The sequence below is a fragment of the Mesocricetus auratus genome, unplaced genomic scaffold, assembly GCF_017639785.1.
Source record: "Mesocricetus auratus isolate SY011 unplaced genomic scaffold, BCM_Maur_2.0 Super-Scaffold_100010, whole genome shotgun sequence".
Lineage (NCBI taxonomy): Eukaryota > Metazoa > Chordata > Mammalia > Rodentia > Cricetidae > Mesocricetus > Mesocricetus auratus.
In genome coordinates, this window is record NW_024429194.1 from 73,620,174 (window position 1) to 73,641,183 (window position 21,010).

Below are 21,010 nucleotides of genomic sequence, written 5' to 3' on the forward strand. Positions count from 1 at the left end.
TGTGTTTTCCAATGGTCTTTGGTGACTCTCGTGAAAGGGTCATTTGACCCCCAAGAGGGTTATGACCCAGAAGCTAAGAACTGCTGATCTAGACTTCTGGTTTTCTGGTTTTAATGTCCAAGTTTAAGGTGCAAAAATAAATATGAAAATCAATGACAACAACAAAAAGCAAAACTTATAGACATGGTGGCTCACTCCTATAATCCAATTACAGAAGTAGCTTGGCCAGAAGAATTGCTACAAGGCCAAAGCCAGTCTGGGCTACACAGTGAGTTCTGGAGCAACCTGAGCTACAGTGTATACCCTGTCTCAGGAAGAGTCTGAGAAAGTTAAATAGTCTTCAAATAAAGTAATTAAAGAGATTGCTATATCACTAAACCTTGGAAGTGGAATGCAATGTTTCTCATGTCAATGCTTCTCATTTATTGAGCACATCTCCAATCATGCCTTTCAGGGAGAAAAACTGGCTTATTTATGTGGCTCTATGTGGAGAGATTAATTTCATATTCAAGTCCATTTTCTGGGTCAAGAAAACAAAGTATGTGAAGATTTCAACCAAGAATAGTATGTGAGGCTTGTTTGTACCTAGGACACATGAATACACAAACTCATCATTACTCTAGTGCCAGGGAGATTCATTTTCCATCAGTGGTTGATAGGTTTGAGAACATGTGTTTTATAGAAAATCTGAGACAGATCAATGACTTAAGAAAACAGCTTTGTCTCACTACAACTTTGAGAAAACGGTTCACATCCAGACTTCACTTACGGCAAAGATTTGGCTTCCTCCATGAGACACAGACTCCAGCTGCATTGCATGCCTCTGCATACATTGCCACAGCAGTACAGAAGCCAAGGTACTTCCCCTCCATGTCGCATGCGCAGGCTTCTTCGATACATGCATTGTAGTATGTTGTGGGGTCCACCTAGACAGACACAGCACATGAGCATCTGGGAAGGACCTATGCAAGCAATGGTGCTCAGAGTAGTGCTACCTTGTTGTGGCAGTCCCTGAAGGTGTCATCCCTGATGATCTCACACTTCTTCTCAGCCCAGGCTTTGCAGTATGGGTTCGAGTCACATGGGAAGCTTTGAGTTACTGTATCTGAACACTCCTGACTCGTTTTCCAACTGTTTCCAAATTCCAGGGCTGTGGCAGCTACCAAAGAGTGCCTTGTTGTGAAGTCATCTTTAAGATCACCGTTGTTATTTCCACAAAGACCGCACACTTTACTCTGTGTTGATCAAAGGGGCAAAAGTCACAGTACAAGATCATTTGAATGATCAAGTCCATCTTCATTCCAGGGATACAGCAATATATGACAGTCAACAAATATAACACATTAAAGTTTTGACACAAGGACAACTCACATGATCATCTTAATAGATGCAGAAAAGGCTTTGGACAAAGCTCAACATCCCTTTATGATAAAAGTCCTCAAAAAGGAGCAATAGAAGAAACTTGTGCCCAAATAACAAATACTATATATTATGAACCTACAACCATCAGAGTAACTGGGGAAACTGTATGCATTTTCACTGTTGTCAGGGACAAAACATGTGTGTGCACTTTCTCCATTCTTACTTAATACAATATGTGAAGTCTTAGCTAGAATAGTAAGAGAAAGAGAACAAAACTAAAAGGACACAAATAGAAAAGGACGATGTCAAAGCACCCTTTTTTGCATATTAAATGATTGTATACCTAGAGACTGCAAAAATAAAAAAAATAATAAAAAACCCTGATCCATTAGTAGTGTGGCAAAATACAAAACTAATGTGAAAAATCAGAAGTCTTCCTATATACTATTTTATCCTAGGCAGAGTTACTGTTGCTGTGGTGTCATCTTTTTAAGTTGTTGTTGCCTTTTAAGCCACAGCTGTCCAAATCAGCAACTCCAATTCCACAACTCTCAGCAGGGTTAGGTCACATAGCCACATCCTGAGGAAATTCCCTCAGGCACTGAACCAAAGAAATGCACCCTGACCCTGAAACCAGTGCCAAAGAAACACTTTGTCCCTGGAATCAGAGCCAGTGAAAGAAATACATCCTGTCCCTAAAACTAGAGCCAAGAGGCTAAAAAGAACAAGAGAAAGAAATACACTTTGGCCCTGAAACCAGAGCCAAATCTTACCCTAACCCTGTGCAGAAAACTAACCAATCCCTGAGCAGGAGCGCTAGCGAATATGAGCTCAGCATTGAAATCTGACCAATCTCCACCCTGGAAAATGCCACTCCCTAAGAAGCCCTAAATAAACCCTGTGTCTGTTCAGCTTGTGACTGTTCTTGATACCCAGCTGTCCTCTGCCTCTGTAGCAGAGGGCAGCCACTCTCCTGTATTCTTCCCTCCCAATAAACCCCTTCCATGAGCTTTGGGTGAAGACCTTTGCAGCAGAGTGGAGACAACCCTGGACAGAGCAGAGCAAGCAGGGCTGTTAACACTTCTGCCCGGGAAACCTTCCAGGGTAGAGCACAACACTAGGCTCTCCACTCTCCCAGGAGCAGAGCAAAATTGTAGCAACCCCCCCTCCCCAAACCTCCTGCCAAGCAAAACTGCTACACTGGGCAAACATCCCCAGCTGGAAGACCCTCTCCTTAAGGAGCAGAGCTGATACACTGAGCAAGCCTTTCCCTGATGCAGGGCTGTAAGCTGCTACGCTTACTGCAGCCTGTGGTAGTCCTTGGCTCCCAAGCTCCAGGATACCTTTCCATCTGAGCTGTGTAACACTCAGTATTCTGTGACTCCTGAGTGCCAGAATACCCGTCCCTTCCAATCTGTCAAAATGCCTACAAAAGAGACATAATAGCAAGTAGCTCACCTCTCTCCAGAAGCCCTCATTTTCTCCACGCCCCTCATAAAACCCTTGCCCACATAACTTCCTGTCAGCTAGTTGCTGACCCAGCTTCCTCACCATAGGTGAATTTTATTTAATCAGGCACATCTTTGTATCATTAAACAAATGTTCCAGAGCATAACCCAAAGTAACACAGTTAAAATAATATTCTACAACACTGTGATGAAACACATGACTAAAACGTGGGGAGAAAAAGATTCATTTGGCTTATACTTCCATATCACTGTTTATTATCAAAGGAAGTCAGGACAGGAACTCAAAGAGGACAGGAACCTGGAGGCAGGAGCTGATGCAGAGGCCACAAAGGTGTCCTACTGATTGGCTTGCTCTTCACGGCTTGCTCAGTATTCTTTCTTATAGAATTTAGGTCCACCAGCTCACGGGTGGTGCCACGCACAATGGGCTGGGCCCTCTCTCATCAACCACTAATAAAGAAAATGTCTTACAGGCTTGCCTACAGCTGGATATTATGGAGACATTTTCTCAACTGAAGCTCCCTATTCTTCAAAGACTCTAGCTTGTATAAGGTTGACATAAAACTAACTGGCATACTAACAAACATTCTGAGAAAGAAATTTGAACAGAAATAAAAAGATGAAATAAACATAAGCAGGGACATGAAAAGCCTCCCTCTACAATGAAAACATTAAAACACAAAGAAACCAGATGAAAGCGAGAAAGTCTAGACAATAGAGGACTTATGGGTTGGAAGAAATAACATTGAGAAAATGGCCAGCCTACCAAAAACAATCTTCAGATCCAATGTAATCCTAATAAACATATCAATAGCATTCTTAAAATAAATAGAAAAATGTATCATAATACTCATATGAAGGTACAGGACACCCTGGGTAGCCAAAGTAACCCTATACTACATCTGTTTCCAAGTTGTAGGACAGAATCATATCAATAAAACAATATGGCCCTGGCAGAAAAACACATATATGAATCAATGGAGGAGACAACCCCCCAAAAAATTACACAGCTAATTTAAGTGATGGGAGATGTCCTTCTGTATGCTGTGAATATATGTTTTTCTTATTGGTCAATGGATGAATAAAGCTGTTCGGTCAATGGACAGGCAGGATGTAGCCAGGGAGGAAGTATAGGCTGGGCTACCAGACTAGGAGAATTCTGGGAAGTGAAACGCTGAGAGGGAGTCAAGAACTGGAGACTCCATGTAGTTGCCGCGAAAGCAAGAGGCTAGGGAATCACCAGCAAGCCAAAACCATGTAGGGATACACAGATTATTAGAAATGGGTTGATGACTAAGAGAGAGCTAGCCAATAAGAAGCCTGAGCCATTGGCCAAACAACTTATAATTTATATAAACCTCTGTGTGTTTATTTGGGATTAAATGGCTAAGGGACTGAGTGGGACAGAGACTTCCACCTATGTTTAAGGATGCCAGCAGCCTCTTCAACAAATGGTGCGGGCAAAACTGAGAGCAACTTACCAATACACTAGCAACCAAAGGAATGCAAATCAAAGCTACATTGAAATCCACCTCCTTCCAGTAAAAATAGTAGTCATCAAAAAGACAAATGACAAAAAATGCTAAAGAATATGGATGGAAAGGGGCAGCCCATACTACTAATGGCATATAAACTAGATTAGTCATTAGGGAAAATAGCTTGGAGGTCTGTCAAAATACTAAGACTAGACCTTCCATGTGACTCAGCTATCCAGAGATGTTTTTCCACCAATGTTTATTAAAACACCACTCATTCCATAGTCCATGAGCTCCCACTAGCTCAGGTCAGCTGTCTCTGCAAGTTTCCCCGTCATGGTCTTGAACCCCCCTTGTTCACAGCTGAGGAACCTGAATGGGACTAAACGAGACCTCTGAATGTAGGTGACAGTTATTTGATTTGATCTTTTGAGGGGCCCCTGGCAGTGGCACTAGGACACATTCCAGGAGCATGAACTGGCTTTTTGGAGCCCATTCCCTATGGTGGTATATATTGTTCAGCCTTGCTACAGTGGGAAGGGGCTTGGTCCTATCTCAAACTTGGTATATCAGACATTGTTGACTCCCCAAGGAAGGGATTACACCCTACGAAAAGCAGAGTGGATAGAGGATGGGTAAGGGGGAAAGTTTGGGGGGGGCAGGAGGGAGGGGGAACTTGGGTTGGTATGTAAAATGGAAAATAAATGTTTTAAAAATAAAAAACAACACCACTCACAACAACTAAGTAATAGGATCAATGTAGATTCTAACAGATGAATGGATAAAGGAAAATGTGTATCATATGCACAATGTAAATGTTCAATAATAATATGGAGAAACAAATAAGTTCCTTTACTGGAAAACAAATGCAACTGAAGATAATCAAGTTACAATCACAGATTAATCTGTGATAAACACTGATCAAAATCAATTTGAGGTGGAAAGTGTTTATCATACAGGTCACAGCCCATCACTGAAGGAATCCAAGGAAGAAACTTCCTCTGAATTGCTTAGTGTTGTTGTATATTTATCCCAGGCCCAGATGCCCAGGGATAGCACCATCCACAGCAGGATGGGTCCTCCTGTATCAACTAGCAACTAGAAAATGCTTCACAGACATACCACAAGCCAATCTGATGGAGGCAATTCCTCACCTGAAGTTCTTTCCTCCAAGGCAATCTAGTTTGTGTCAAATTGACACAAGTTATTCAGCACTGAGAGTTAAGGCAGTCTCAGAAAGACACAAAACACATTTTCTTTCAATTGCAGATTCTGGCCATTGATGATATGAAAGCATTTCGATTGCCAATGTGTAAAAGTGCAAGTGAAAGCATCTAGGGGACAGTGAGGACTAATGAGAGGTCCAAGGATGAGAAGAGGAAAGGCAATGGGACAGAAGGGAGATTGTGTTTAAAAACATTACCTAATTACATGAAAATGACCTTACATGACCATGCATGAAAATAGCAAGTTAAAGAATCAGTTGTACTGATTTCAGAGCTGAAAAATATGGATATATCAAAGAGACAGGCAGTAGATAGAGGATAGATGATAATGATCTAATATCAAGCATAGTAAATATTTTTTTCTGGGGCAGGTTTCTTCTATTACTGGCTGTCTTAAAACTCACTGTGTAGACCAGGCTGGCCTCAAACTCACTGGGCTCCACCAGCCTCTGTCTCTCGATTGCTACTTGGCATAATAAAGTTTTTAAGAATGAAAAATAATTATATTTGTTACTTTAAAGGTAATTATGCATAGATATGCTCATAGTTTTAGAATATCTACTATAAGAAATGTACTTGATTCAAAATATATAATTACCTTAAAATCATATCATGTGATAATCTCAAGAAAGCAGACAGTTACACTAGAATTCCTCAATTGATCGCACTCACATTCCTACAAGATTTGGTCATTTTGTTGTATTTAATGATAACTGAACAGAAGTAGCTAATTACGGTAGCTGAGACCCTAACCTGCTTCTAAGTGTCAGTTCCCCCAGCTTGTAAGAGATGCATATACCTGCCACGTTGGGTCCAGAATAACAGATACTTTTGTGTATTTGTCCCAAATCAGGATGATTCCATTTGGAAGTTTCACAATCAGGTAGAGGCCAACAGTGTGGATGGAGTACACAGTCCCATTGCGCTCACAATCCTTACTTTCGGTAGTTTGAACTGCTGTTACTTTACCATCTTGCAAGATGATGTTTTGATCCTGTAAATCAAAGGGAAGATTTTACAAAGAGCCCTTTCAGTTAGAAAGTCTAAAATCTGGGAGGAATTCAAGCAAAGAGGAGTCCTGTCATACCTGGAAAGCCACTATGACTTTTCTGGAGCAGGTAAGCCCATTTTCACAGCACGGGACACTCTCAGTTAGAATACGGAATGTGCCATTTTCTTGACCACAGTAATCCTGTTGAAAGCAAATTATAATAGTTTATTAGTGTTGGGAGCACTGGCTTCGGCAGCAACATCGCACAGATGATTTCTTAAATTCAGTACATCATACGCTGTGGTGAAGAATTCCTAAACTGCAGCAGCCTGGCTGTATTCGTGGCTAAGCAGCCTGAAGAGTTCATTGTAGTTAGCCTGGTTTGATTGAAAAGGAGTGCATTCCTTCTACACAAGTCCAGATTTTACCACAGATGTACAAGTATTTGCATCCTAAGTATGAATCATGTTTGTTCTATAAATAGCTAAGGGTAGTTCTTTTTCTTCAGTCATTTAGATAAAGTTCGATAGTCGATCATAGCTAATCTACAAATTAAAGAGCAATCCAAACTTTACCCATTAGATGATACCTTATCAAGGGACTTAATTACCTCTAAAAAGCATAAACTCTGAAATCAGACTTTTCCTTTGTTGGTTATGACAGTCTCTAGGTAGTTTAAAGTAGCTAAATTCACTTTAATCTTCCCTTCTCTATCTGCCATTATAGGAGCAATGGTAGTCCTCTGGGTTTACAATGGCTTAACAACAATAAAGTATGTCATTTTGCTTGGTAAGAAAATTCTAGTCACCATCTCTACTGCTACAGCTAAAATAATATGATCTATTATTCACTGAGCACTACAATGAGTGCCCCTATTTGGCTTCAAGTAGGGGCTATTTCCATGCACATTTTATTGATACAGAATCTTAGACTCCAAGACCTAAAGAAAGGTAGTCAGGGTCATACATCTAATGAGGCCAAGCCAGGAATCAGCAGAGCCACCAGACCTATCATCACAATGGAAAATACTCGCCCTTCTAGAAACATACCAAAAGCTGTAAGAAAAAAATTCAATTTTGAAAATGAAATTTCCCTGTCCTCATAAGCATCTGAGAATAATTCTGAAGGACAGAAAAAATATGATAATATATATACACATAATCACCTCAAGGAATGTGTACTGGCAAAGCCCATCAAAGCTGTAACTTTCTCCATCAAAGGTTCTAACATGCCCATCCCCATAGATGTGGCAAGTTGCTTGACATTCATTTTGGGTACAGTTCCAAGACCCTTTTATGCAAGTGCTGAAAGGAAAAAATTGAAGAATTATCATTATTTTTGCCATGAGTCGTATATTTTATTGGTTTGTAAAGAATCATAAAATGTTTCTTGGCTTAAATATTATAGGTACCTTTCATCATATTGTCTAATGTCCATGGTGTGCAATGCTACACAAAGGGATTTTTTTTGCAAACAACAACAAAAACAAAAAAGAAATAAAATACTACCTTTTACTAACTTAAGTTGGCCATTGACTCTTTCGAACAGCCCTAGGCATGACTTTCTCATTCCCAAGAAAAATAACAGCAAACTATCCATTTCTAAATGTCTAAAATTAAATGCTTTGTGAATTCTTTATTACGTACCACTCATTGCAGCCAACAGAAGTAACACTTCCTTGTTCATATTCTCTGTCACCAAAAGAGCAGGGACAGTCATCAGGAAATATACATATCCCTTTAGAGTTGCGGACCATTCCTACAGGACAGTAACACCCACGTTTGCATGGCAAGTCTCCCTACAAGAGAACATACAGAATTGATACTCTGTCATCATGTCATCAAGCTAAATGCGTAAATACAGTACGCACTGTAAATCTGGGGCTCACATTTGACAAGTGAAACAGATCATGCATACACGTAACAATTACACTAATTTTCTTATAAATTGTAGTTTCTATTTACCTGGAAAATTTTAAAGCTTTAAAAGGCTTCACTCAGATGTCGTGTTACCCACCTCAAAATCAGGTATATTCCGGGTGCTACATGTCCTTTCAGTCCTTCTCTGTGCCTTGGGATCCTTGCAGTCGACATACTCAGCCCCTCTGGAACAGTTTTCTGCAAGAGGAAAAACAAGCATTGTCAATCAAGAGGTCCTGATCTGGTTTTGACCACTTTATTAACAGTTACTTAGGTAAGAAGAGGGAGTTCAGGCACATGCCCATAATTCCAGCATTGGGGATACTAACATAGAAGGATTGCTGTCCTCTCAAGGCCAGCCTATGGATTTTGTGAGAGAAAGAGAAATAGATGATAGAGAGAATAGATAGATGGATTGATAGATAGATAGGTAGGTAGGTAGATAGATAGATAGATAGATAGATAGATAGATAGATAGATAGATAGATAGATAGATAAGAGGAGGACAGGTGAGGCGAGAAGAGAATCAAACAGGAAATAAATGATGAGGGCAGGGTTGGGCGGTCAAACAAGCAAACACTGAAACAGCAGTAGAAACCACTTACGTATGGTCAAATCAAGGGGAGTTTGGCAAAGAAGCACTCCATCCTGGCAGACACTGGAAAAAGAAAACCATATATTTTATCTCTTTACCCTAAATGATGTGACAGACTTTGATGATTCCCCATGGGAGGCCTCCCTCTCCCTGGGGAGTGGATGGGAGGTGGGATGGAGCTTGTGGGGGGCCATGGAAGGATGGAAGGAAGAGGGAACTGAGATTAATATGTCAAATAAGATTGTTTATAATTTAAATAAATATTATTAAAAATATTAAAATTTAAGGGCAATTAGACAAATTGCCCAAATTATAAGTTGTAACATTCCAAGTACCGTAGGAAGGTGCAAGTTTTATGAATGTCAGAGAAAACCTAATGGAAAGTTTAACCACAGGATCTAGTCAAGCAAGGAATATGAAAAACTGACAGCAGACAGAATAAGATGTGCTTCAAAGGCTCCCAACAATTTCCCGTAGATGCAAACAGGATAATACATAATGGAGGAAAGAGACAGAAATAGGTTTGGACCAGATCTTGTATGGCCTTAAATGACATGCAAGTGTCTTTCTATTCTTTCAGCGGCTGTCATCATTTGTCTAAGAAGGCTAATGAGCCAACCAACATTGTGCTTTACCTTAGATGTTCTGGTCACAGAGCAGGGAAGGGGTTATAGATATGGAGGATTTCAATGGACAGGAAAGGAGAGCTAACTAAAGCAGAGATGCTGGCAGGAGTTGACAGTGGTCTGTGTCACTAGCACCGAGAAATGCCATAGCTGAGGAGAGACAGCCTGTGGTTCATAATCACTCGATTCTGCAGCTACAGAGGGAAAGAAAACTTATGCTCGAGCCTCAACCGTATGTCTGTGAACTTGGAATCTAAGCTGAAGCCTGGCCATTGTCTATGCCTCTAGCATAATCTTATACGATAGCCCCCATGCCTAACAATTTTTGAGCACTTGCTATATCATTCTTTCCACAGAAATTCTTCTCATTTTTTGTCTGGAAACAATGATCCATTCTTAGTAGAACTCAAATTCCAGCCTTCTCTGGGAAGCTTCCCTGACTCCTCAGACAGTGACTGCTACATCCTGCTAACAAACACCTTGCTTACTTTGTGTGTACAAGGCAATGATTACTCTCTTTTGTAATTCTAGCAATCAATACAAATCCTAGATATAGGTACTTAACAAGGGCTTGCAGAATGCTGCAGACAAAAACAGTAGATCATTATCTGAGTATGAAACCATTTTTCATTGTCTGTTTATAGAAGCTGCTAGAACACATTTCTCCTGATATTTAAAACAGAGTAGAACAAACCAGGTATGGTCACTATGGTGTAGTGGATTGTGGATCCTCTAGACTAAAAGAAGCATCAGCCAGCTGCAGTTATACATGGAAAATGAAAAATATGGTAGATCTGAGGGAGACTTCATATTGGCAAGTTCTGAAGAGAACACATCCCCTTGTCAGTGTCCTAACAAGCATCTATGTTATCTGCTGTGGGTATCAAGATGAGTGTCTACATAATCTACTACACACCAGCTGTTGTCATCAATAAGGATGGATTTGCCAGGTTTCACAATGTCATCATTAACATAACAGTCACACTCAGACTTCTGAACACAGTTTCCATCACTGTTCTGGTACGTTCCATCAGGGCAAGTACATCCATCAACTGGAATGTCTTGTATATCACAGCTTCTGTCTCGTTGTGAGAGTGATCGGCAAGAGCTGTTGCAAGTTTTCACTTTGTATTCAAACACAAGGCCACTTGGACAAGAAAGCTCTGTGGGGAAGAGACGAGAACAGTAGTTACTGTGTGTACATTCAGGAAGGGGACTTCCTTCAAACTGATGTTTATGAAAATAGAGTGGATTTTTCATAATTAAAGTTATGAGTGTACAGAGAAAAGGCTATTTGCTCATTGGTTTATTTTTATTCACTCTTTTCAGTGAGCGGTTCAGACAAAGCCCACAGGCAGGCTAGGCAATATTCACTGCTCTTGTGTGGCTTATGTTCCAGTTTTAAGGACAACCGTGGCAGGTACCATAAAAAGGAAGCTGCATACTGTCTCCATGCACAGCTAAGGTCTGTACTGAGGGGGGAGATTGGGTCAATCAGCAGGGGTTCTAAAGCCTGGAGAAGAGTAATTCTACATCAGGACAACAACCTAAGCCAGGAGACAGCATGATTCTCACGAAGAATACACCAAGGGCTGGAAACTCTAAGTCCAGGGATACTGTCTGTGATTATAGGACCCTGTAAACCAGGAGAAACAACTGTCATGTTTTAGACAGCCAGGTCTTACATGATTTTACTTTAAAGATTATCTGGTTTTCATTGTGGAAGGAGCAGAAGGCAAATACCAAAGAAGGCCATTACACTTAGAGAAAATGGGAAAGGAAGGGCATTTCCCTGTGCCAAATTGATGGCAGAGGTAATTTAATGTGACCAGCCCTACTGCTTATTGGACATGAACCATGGAGTGCTGAGAAGTTTAAAGGATATAACTTCTACAAATCTGAGCTTTTGTGAGATGGGATTTTTCTATGTAGCTCAGGTTGACCTGCAATACACTATGTAGCCCAGGCTGTCCTTAAACTCATAACAATCCTCCTGCCTCAGCCTTCCAAGTACTGGGAAATGGAGCACTAGCCTCTACACGTGACCCATTGAAGATTATTTGGTCGTTTGCTATTCTTTTCTCAGGCTAAATCTTTATGGTGTCACATTCAAAGAATATAATAAATGGTTTAGCTACAATATTGGGGCTCTTAATTTACAAATGAACAATTATACAAATTTCAGTATACAGTCATTTAACATTTTCCTATAAATACTTATCATCTAAAAATATAAATTCATTAAGTAAAGGAATAAATCAAATGTTACAATTCAAGTTATGCTGATGATCATTTGTTGGGGGGCCCTGCTGCTTAAGGTTGAAGTACACGACGTCCAGACCTCTCTCTGAGCTGGGTAATACGAAAGGTCCCCTTGGCAGTAGGACTCCCTCCCCACCCTATTTAGATAATGTCTCTAGGCTTGGATACTTGACCTTATTTGGAAGCTATTTCTGAGTCTGGATGCCTGACTTAAGTGTGACCTTTGTTCCCTACAAATATCGCCCCCTGCTGTCGATATGATAAATACATATTGTGCTCCAGTTGTATGGTAGGACCATGTTGCCAAATTAGGTGATGCCTCAGCTGCTGTCCCCATCTATATATTCCTCTGCAATGCGGCTGAGCCATAACATGGAAGCACTCTCCAGGAAGGCTATTTCCATTGTCCTCACAGGCTGTGCTAAGTCCTGCACGCAGCCTCTGCTTCCTTTGTCCTGCAGACTGGTGGTCAACGACCACAAGGGAAAGGGAGACCCCCCCCAATTGTTTTTAAATTATCGTCTTTGAAAGTATCACGTATGAGTTTGTCAATGCATGTGACTCTCCACCCCAGCTCAGGTGCACACAGGGAGCTGAGAAGGAAGCAGCCACCCCCTACTCACCACAGAGTCCAGATCTCCAGCCCACTAGGTATGTTTCTTTCTCAGCACATGCTTTCACATAGTTCCCTAAAACTGTACACAGGCAATCTTGGCTGTTTTCACAAGAGCATGTGTATGTTTTGCATTCCTTTAAATAAAAAATATATTACATTATAAAGTCATTCAGAACAGGCAACCTGAGTTTAAACAGCTTAATATATCCAGGCATTCTTGACTCCAGAATTAAATTGAACTTTGAGATATTCAGAAATATTTTAAAATATTAATTATTAATCCACTTTTAAAAAGGAAAAAGGAAAAGATTTTCAAACGTTTTTTTCATTCGGAATTATTTTCCAGCATTATATGTATAGTTAGTTTATCTAATATGTAAGTGAATTATTACTCTAATTTGAAGCATCATATATTTTAATCTATTGACAATAGTAGTAATAGTAGTTTAAGATGTGCATGCTTTGTTAGAAATTACCAAAATATTTCTAATCAAGATGGTCAGTACTAGACCATCACATACCTCATAGTAGAACTTGGGGTTCACAGTATGGTGACAGGCAGCAAAAGGCCCGCTTGAATTGAGAAGAATCCCACAGTTGCTTTCAGCAAACTTCTCTGGAAGTGAAAGAGTCCAAAGTTAGCCTCAGTAGCACCAAGTTTCTTTAAAAGAAAGCTGTATATCTCATAGAGTTCTGCCTCCATCAAGAGTTTTGTTCTCAAAGTAGCTGCAGTGATCATCAGATTCAACGTCAATATGTTTAAAATAACACAGTGCACACAGAGCACACTCAAAGGTAAAATCTTCATTACTACTGGCTTTTTCTATTAACCCATCTAGCGTTTCTCTGAAATGCGGTTTCTTCATGAAAAAGAACGAAAGTGGAGTACAGTACATCTTAAGTGACCCTTTGCTGTGCATGGGTGCAAATACTCACCTGCCGAATCTTCTGTTACACCCCTGTCACATGACATCACAACACTGGGATCAATAAACTAAATGCACTTTTTGAAAAGCATCTAACTGATATTTGTTTATTTACAAATATTTACCTCATACTAAGTATACAACTCGAAGTTTCATAGAAAGGGAGGTGATAGCAAATAATTTCCATGATGATGTTAAGGACAGAGGAGTCTGAACTCCAAGAGAGACACAGTAACCAATGGTGACTAAATATGCTGGCAAATCAGCCACAAGCTGTCACTACACTTTTTTTCTGAAACTATCACTATTAATAACATCTTCTCAAAGTCCAGTTTAATTTACGTTATTAATTCAAATATAATACACCGAAAAACAGATTTATTTTGTATACTACAATATAAACTACAGATTTATTTTATATACTACAAAGTGCTGACCTCTCTTCTCCTGAACACAAATTCTCTTTGTTCCCTGTGAGAAATGCACTTTTTGTGTAATCTCATAATCCTTTCACTGCAATTATCCCAAACTAAATAACACAACTACTAAGCCTCCCCAAATATACTTCTACCAACTAGTTTTCAATTCAGAATTAGTGGGTGATATTTCCATATGGGGCTGCCTTAGTCATTTAAAATAGTACAAATTTGATCAAACTGTTTCAAATACATGCATACATACACACACACACATCATTTCAAAACAACTGGTCAACACATTAACAAATTGTAACCTTGCCTCCATTGCATTTCTTATGTACAAAAGGAGGGATGTGGAACACCTGTGAAAACTGCCACTACCCCAGGAGGACCCTTAGTGTCACTGGTTTTCAAGTGCTTGGATTGCATCATCATCTGTGATCCCTAGGATATCCCGGGGCCTCTGCCCTCTGTCATCTAACCTGTATTAATACAGACAGTGGCCACATCTGCCCTTCGCTAGTTTGTATGGGAATAAGCAAAACTATTATTGCTGAAAGCCTTTAACAGGCTAAAACGGGAGTCATACATGTGTTAGGCTGTAGTAAGAACTGTGTCGCTGTCCAAGTGGCTAAGCAGTTTGGATGTACATCACTGAAAACCAATGATCTTTTCTCACCATTAAATAAAGGAAAATGAATAAACTGAATAATTTCTAAACCCTCCTCTAACCCTATTGTTCTGTAGTAGTGTAGGAAATAGAGAGTACAATAAAAGACAACAGAAATGAGTTACCAATGAAAAATGGGTTTTCTAGACACATACTCAAGCCAGACTACTTCTCCATTTCTTCTAAAACTGGGACAGTATAGCAAATGCTAGCTAGAGGCAAGGTGATGTGATGTGCTCATATGATTGTAGGTATAAGTCTGCAAGTACTAGCACCAACTATATATCACAGTTTGATTCTCAATGGCTATTACCTGTTTCGATACTGAAGCAGGAAGAGGGGCTCCCCTTAGAGCAAGACATCATCTCCCAGGAATTAGCAAACGCCTGAGCTGTACTCTCCAGAATTTTCTGGCTTGACATGAAATCATCTTCAGCTTTATTGTTGTAGGAACCACAAAGACCTGCATGACGTTAACATCACAGAACGAAGGTTAGCATTTTCACCTACTCAGCCTTTTGATTGTTTTTTGAAAACACTGTAAGAAATACTTGAATTGTGTTTAGTTAATGTTGTCACACATTAAGTAAAATCTTATGTCTCTTCAGACTTCATTCATTGGTATTTCACTGAAATTCCGGAACATAGAAAACCATGTGCCATAAACGGTACTACTCTGTATTTGTCAGGGTAACTTTAGAAAGATGAATCACCATAAGGCTATTGGCTTCCATGCCAGGGCTGTCCAATCCACATATATTCTTTATATATACATATGAAAATATATTGCATTTCAAAATAAAGGTATAGCATAAAGCTTGTACCATGCATGCATTAATCCTTTTGTGGGATTTGCCATTTATTTGTTTATCACTTATGACTGTAAAGAGGAGCTCATTTTTATGATGGGAAACTTCAGGAAAATAAAAGAGCATGTGATGTATTCTAAAGACAAATACTAATATCACTTGCCTTTGAAGTTTAATGCTATACATACTGTGTTTTCATTTATTCAGCTACATGCCAAGGTCTTAACATACACACGACTAATAAAAGTACATATAAAACATACTTTCAAAATGTTAATTAAATAACAGCTCTTAAATATTTTTAGATTTCATTTCATACTTATGTGTGTATTGCATGCATGCATGTAAGTGTACAACATGCATGCTTGGGACCCATGAAGGCAGGAGAGAGAGCATCAAAACACCTGGAAGTGGGATTACTGATGGTTTTGAGCTATCATGTGAGTGCTGGGAATTGAACATGGGTCCTCTGCAAGAGCAACAAGAGGTCTAAACCACTAAACTAAGTCATTTCTCCAGTCCCATTTCTCTAGCCTTGTTTCCAAAATTTTAAATGCATGAATTATGAAACATCCTTTGGTTTTGTTTCTGTGATGAACAAAGTTTGACTGTTACATTATTCTCTTAAGCACAGGTTAAACAAACAGACTAAGCACATAGTAGGATAGCAGTCTTATGTCCTAAGTGACCTCAAGGTGTATTATTAACTTTGGCTGAGAGATCCAGCAAAAGTTCCAGTCTCTTAGAATGTAAGAGGCCATTTTGTAGCATTACATTGCCACATTAAATGAGCGATTCCTGAAACTGGGGAATAAAAGCATTTGGAGGGCTCACCGACAGTATCTGTGAATGCATCGGGGGCCATGGACAAATACAATTGCATGGCAGGAGCTATTTGTATCTGCATTTTTAGAAGAGAGAGCACCTCTGCTTGCATGTATAAAGAGGATGCATTGAAGATCTGTACATCATCTGTGGAATAATAATATAACATAAAAATTAGTGTGTCGGTTTTAGAAACTGAGTAAATAAATGTATCTTACATGTGTTTTTTTAATACTGTTGTTAACCTTACCTGAATAGTAATAACCTTTAATTCTAACTCCATCCTTTGTGACTGTCCCATCGCTGTTGAATACAAATCTACTACCTGAAACAGACTAATGTTTAAAATACTTTGTTAGCCCAGAATAGGTTTAGTGTGCTACAGGAAGCTGAATTTTCAGGTCACTAAAACCTGTTGAGTTCTATAGCATAGAAGTATGAATATTTTTAAAGCCTTTCTTATACTATGCTTCATACTTCCCATATCGACCCTGGAAAGAAATGCTTGTCTACGCAATTTAAGACAAGGAAACTAAAACCAAGATGGGAACCATTTGTAAGTACCAGCATGTAGTTTGACGCAAGACCTTTAAAAGTCCAGTGGATATGTAATGAACAGCCACGATGGACCTGCCCATCACACATATTGTCTATTTATGCTCACTATGGTCATACTTTAGGGTCTTGGCTCTTTCCAACTCTTCTAGAAATAGAATTGTTATTCTGGAATCCTATTCATAGACTTCATTTACATAACAAGGTCATTGTTCTTCAAAATTCACACTCCTTTTGTGCATGTGGGAAGGGGTGAAGGCCACTGACATAGGGGGGAAGATCAATGGGAGGATGGAGGTCACAGACTTGTATCAGGTGTCTTCCTAAATTGCCACCTTGTTCTTTTGAGCCTCTTACTGAATCTGAAGTTTGTCAATTTCTCAAGACTAGCTGATCAGCAAGCCTCAGGGGCCCACTCTGTCTTTTCATCCTCTGTCCCGGAATTACAGACAAACTCAACACCCTTTTTTCTTACATGGTGCTAGGGATGAAACCCAGAAGAAGTATCCACTGAACCATCTATCCAGTGTGTGTGTGTGTGTGTGTGTGTGTGTATGTGTGTGTGTGTGTGTATGTGTGCATGTGTGTGTGCATGTGCGCATGCGTGTATGTGTGTGAGTGGGTGCATATACCTATGTATTTTCTTGCAGAAGTCAGAACAAGGCATTGGGTATCTTGCTCTGTCACTCCTTAACTTATTCCAATGAGAAAGGGCCTCTTGCTGAACCTGGATCTCACTGAGTTTTGGCTAGGCTAGATGGTCAGTAAGCCCCAGGGACCCTCCTTGCTTTGACTCAGAGGCTTGTGGTTATGGGCATATGTAGTCACACCCAGCTATTCCAAGGTCCTTGACATGGAACCTCAGATCCCAGCTTTCCTCCTTACTGAGCCAACCCCTTAGCCCTCTCCAGATTTTTACTTTGTGAAATCAGAGATGTGATTTTACTCTGGCTAAACCTTCAGAAGGTAAATACTTACAGAGTTTTGGAGAAGCGTAACACTCTCTAGACACGATCCTGTCTGACCACCGTCACATGGACGAAGCTCAACACTGATGGAAATATTTTCATTCTGTAAAACAATTATTTTTGTTCAAGAATTTTCTCACATGATGTTTCTGTGATTTATTCACAAAGAACTTAAATCTGCACAGTTTCTCTATACAATCTGTTCAGAATCTAGAAATTTCTTCCAGCCCCTGGTGTATCCACAGGAGCAGACAAGATTTTATAAGTAGTCCGGGTGTCATGAGGAATCTATGCGCTGTACATGGACATTTTACTACATTTTTTTCTGTTATCTTCACTCTTGCACCCAATATAATTGTGGTGCTTTGAGGGGGTTGTCAGGAATTAAAGGCAAAATGGCTTTTGAATCCCTGGGTAGTCTATAGTACCTGCGTAGATACAATTCAAGATGTTTTTAACCTGGAAAGCTGTAATTTTGGTGTGAAATGTCATGAGACTTCTAGCTCTGACATGCAGGTTTCTGAAAGCAGCACATATTTTGTGTGCATTTGTGGGTTTCTCTTTCCCCATCCTTTGTCCGCACAGAGTGAACAAAAGGAGCATAGAAAGAAAGAAAAGAGACAATGTTTGGCACACAGGAGTCATCACTGAAGAAAGCAGATCCGCAGTAGTAGGAGCTACAATTGGTGCAACTGTCCAGTGTTAAACCCACTCCTCTCTCTTTGCAGTATACAAATGCAGTTCACCTTCACCTCTTGCCAGAAAGATGAAGCACAATTTGTATTTTTCTCATGCCCACTGAAAGCAGGAGCTACAAAATGGAACTGTCCTATTATTAGACTTCAGATTACTTAAGAGTTCAGGACTAACAAGAGTCTAAATGTACACACAGCAGTTATCCTACAATGGACCACATTGTATAATCAAGGCTAAAAGTAAATTTCAGGGAATAATGACAAAGATGCTTCTCAGACACACAGGTACAGAGTATGTGGAAAAACTATTAAGTATACACAGACAAGCAGAAGAGTACAATGACTTTCTTAGGTACATAGAGGGTTGTTTGCAAATTAAGATTTTACTTGTTGAATTTTATTTGTGTGAGGAATTTTCAGAGCGTCCATGATATAACAATAATATATAATGTTATTGATGTTGATTTGTGATAGAAAACAGACACTGAAATATATAATTAATAACTCAAAGGCTGAATTAATTATTATTATTTATACAGTAACTCAGGATAAAAGCTGCTTTCTCCCTGCTAGCTAGATTTCCTATTGTCAGAAGGAACTATAAAGCTGTTGGAAGAATAAAGTCACCAACAGTCTTGTACAGATGTGAACCCTGTGATATCCAATCAGCCAGGCAGGAAATGGGAACTCATGCCTGGTATTCTAACCTGATCTGGGGAGATTATACATCCTTGGGGAGAGCCTACTACTATTATAATTAAGCTATATCAAGCACTCCTTCTAAGTATCTACCCTTATACCTATAGATTAGACTAGTTTTCAACTCTCATCAAAGAAGCCTGTTTTTGCAAGTAGTTAGTAGTTAATTCAGAGATCCAAACTGGCCAAAGTACAAAACATGACTACAGAAGTATTATCCCTAAATGAAATATTCATGTCACAACCCTTCCCCAAGAAGGCTCAAGAAACATTACAGAAGAGGTGGAAGTAAAAATCGTAAAATCTAGAAGTTGTAAAAGACTTATACAAACTAATGCCTTCTGGACATGACAGCGTCATTTCACTGATGAACACATAACAGCGGTGGCTGTCTGCACAAGACCAAGCAGCATCACTCTGTCAACATTCTTGTATAAAGAGAGAAGAAGCTTCCAAGGTTCCACTCTTGGCTAAGGAGCTACTGAAAGCTTGCTAAGAGAGAAGGAATCAGTTTTCTTTAGTAGGTTGCCCATGTTCCAGTGGATAACTAATACCCATGTGCATAATGACAGCAGTAATTGAACTCACTTCATTATAAAGAAGACAAGGAGAAGGAGGAGAAGGAAAAGAAGTTGATATAGGGAGGGGGAGTGTTATCTGGAAGGGGAAAGTGGGAAGTAGATATGCTTTAAATACATTGTACACATGTATGAAATTACCCCAAATGAGTAGCATAAAATGAATTGTGCTTTAAATTAGTTGTGAACTTGCTCAGTTTTCACAGCTGCTTATAGGCAAGTACTTACGTGGACTGCCACGAAGTGACAATCTCCAGGGTGGTTAAATGTATTATCATCGAAAGTGGTAATTAAGCTCCCTTCCACTTTACATATCCCAGGACATAGAGCTTTGGTGCAAGACCACTTAGCTTCTTGGCATGTGCTGTGGAATGCAAAGGTAAGTCAGAGGTCACATCTTCTGCATGCTGAACAAACACCACAGCATTAGAGCATCACACCCGGAGATGACACGTCACACCTGGAGATGACACATGAGCAAGCCCTATCAGGTCATTCCCCACCCACCAGCAGCCCTGAGAAGGCATCGGATCATTGCTGATACTATTATAGTTAATTTCTTTGAGTAAAAATAATAGCTTCATGAATTAAACATATTTGTAAAATCTTCGACACTGGATTTCAGGGGTTTGTCTATGTGCTGCATTATTAGCAGGAAGGCAACTGGTAAAAACTACAGTGTAAACTTGTACTTTGCAGTGTTGTATAGAGGTGTGGAGATGGAGCCTTAAAAGATGTTACTTCTCAAAACATAAAAATTAGAACTACCATATGGCCCCGTTATCGCACTCCCAGCCATAGACCCAGAGACCTCCATTCCCTGCAATAGAGACATTTGCTCCCCCACATTCATTGTTGTTTCATTCACTATAGCACAGAAAATGGAGAGAATTAGAGTGTCTAGTAATATTAAGTGAAGTTACCAAATCTCAGACAGAAAGATACCCACATGTTTACCCTCATATTCAGATCTTAGCCTATAGTGGATACATGCATAGCTGTAAACACATGTAATGTGATTAAAGTATAACGTTAAGGGGAACAAGAAAGGCAATAAAAAACCAAACTGCTTACTAATGAGTTCCTATATACTGTATTTTGTGCAAGTCCTTTGTATGACCTCTCAAGATCTAACACATTCTCAATACATGATCCTGTGACCAGTGTCCATATGTGAGGGCCTGTTCACATACTGGAGACCTTAACTTTAAATTATGTTTTTAAATGTTTAAATATTCCTGTAGTTCTTCGTAAGCTCTACTAAACCTAGTGTATTGTGCTTTAAACACAAGTTTAGCTATCCAAATAGTAGAGTGTGAAGATTA

General features: G+C 39.6%; 1 protein-coding gene across 14 annotated transcripts in view; it reads right to left on the reverse strand.

The window, feature by feature from the left end:
• Muc19 (mucin 19, oligomeric) overlaps window positions 1–21,010 on the reverse strand; it is a 154,201-nt gene that overhangs the window by 110,481 nt on the left and 22,710 nt on the right. For all 14 annotated transcript variants that reach the window (XM_040753942.1, XM_040753946.1, XM_040753941.1 and 11 more), the window contains exons 11-26: window positions 19,914–20,049; window positions 17,724–17,816; window positions 16,441–16,525; window positions 16,200–16,337; window positions 14,870–15,019; window positions 13,063–13,157; window positions 12,549–12,675; window positions 10,580–10,826; window positions 9,048–9,100; window positions 8,540–8,640; window positions 8,170–8,321; window positions 7,689–7,827; window positions 6,620–6,724; window positions 6,332–6,526; window positions 996–1,235; window positions 770–926 (exon numbers count right to left, since the gene is read on the reverse strand). In XM_040753942.1, the coding sequence (XP_040609876.1) occupies window positions 770–926; window positions 996–1,235; window positions 6,332–6,526; window positions 6,620–6,724; window positions 7,689–7,827; window positions 8,170–8,321; window positions 8,540–8,640; window positions 9,048–9,100; window positions 10,580–10,826; window positions 12,549–12,675; window positions 13,063–13,157; window positions 14,870–15,019; window positions 16,200–16,337; window positions 16,441–16,525; window positions 17,724–17,816; window positions 19,914–20,049 (2,213 nt within the window). The remainder of the gene's footprint in view (window positions 1–769; window positions 927–995; window positions 1,236–6,331; window positions 6,527–6,619; window positions 6,725–7,688; window positions 7,828–8,169; window positions 8,322–8,539; window positions 8,641–9,047; window positions 9,101–10,579; window positions 10,827–12,548; window positions 12,676–13,062; window positions 13,158–14,869; window positions 15,020–16,199; window positions 16,338–16,440; window positions 16,526–17,723; window positions 17,817–19,913; window positions 20,050–21,010) is intronic.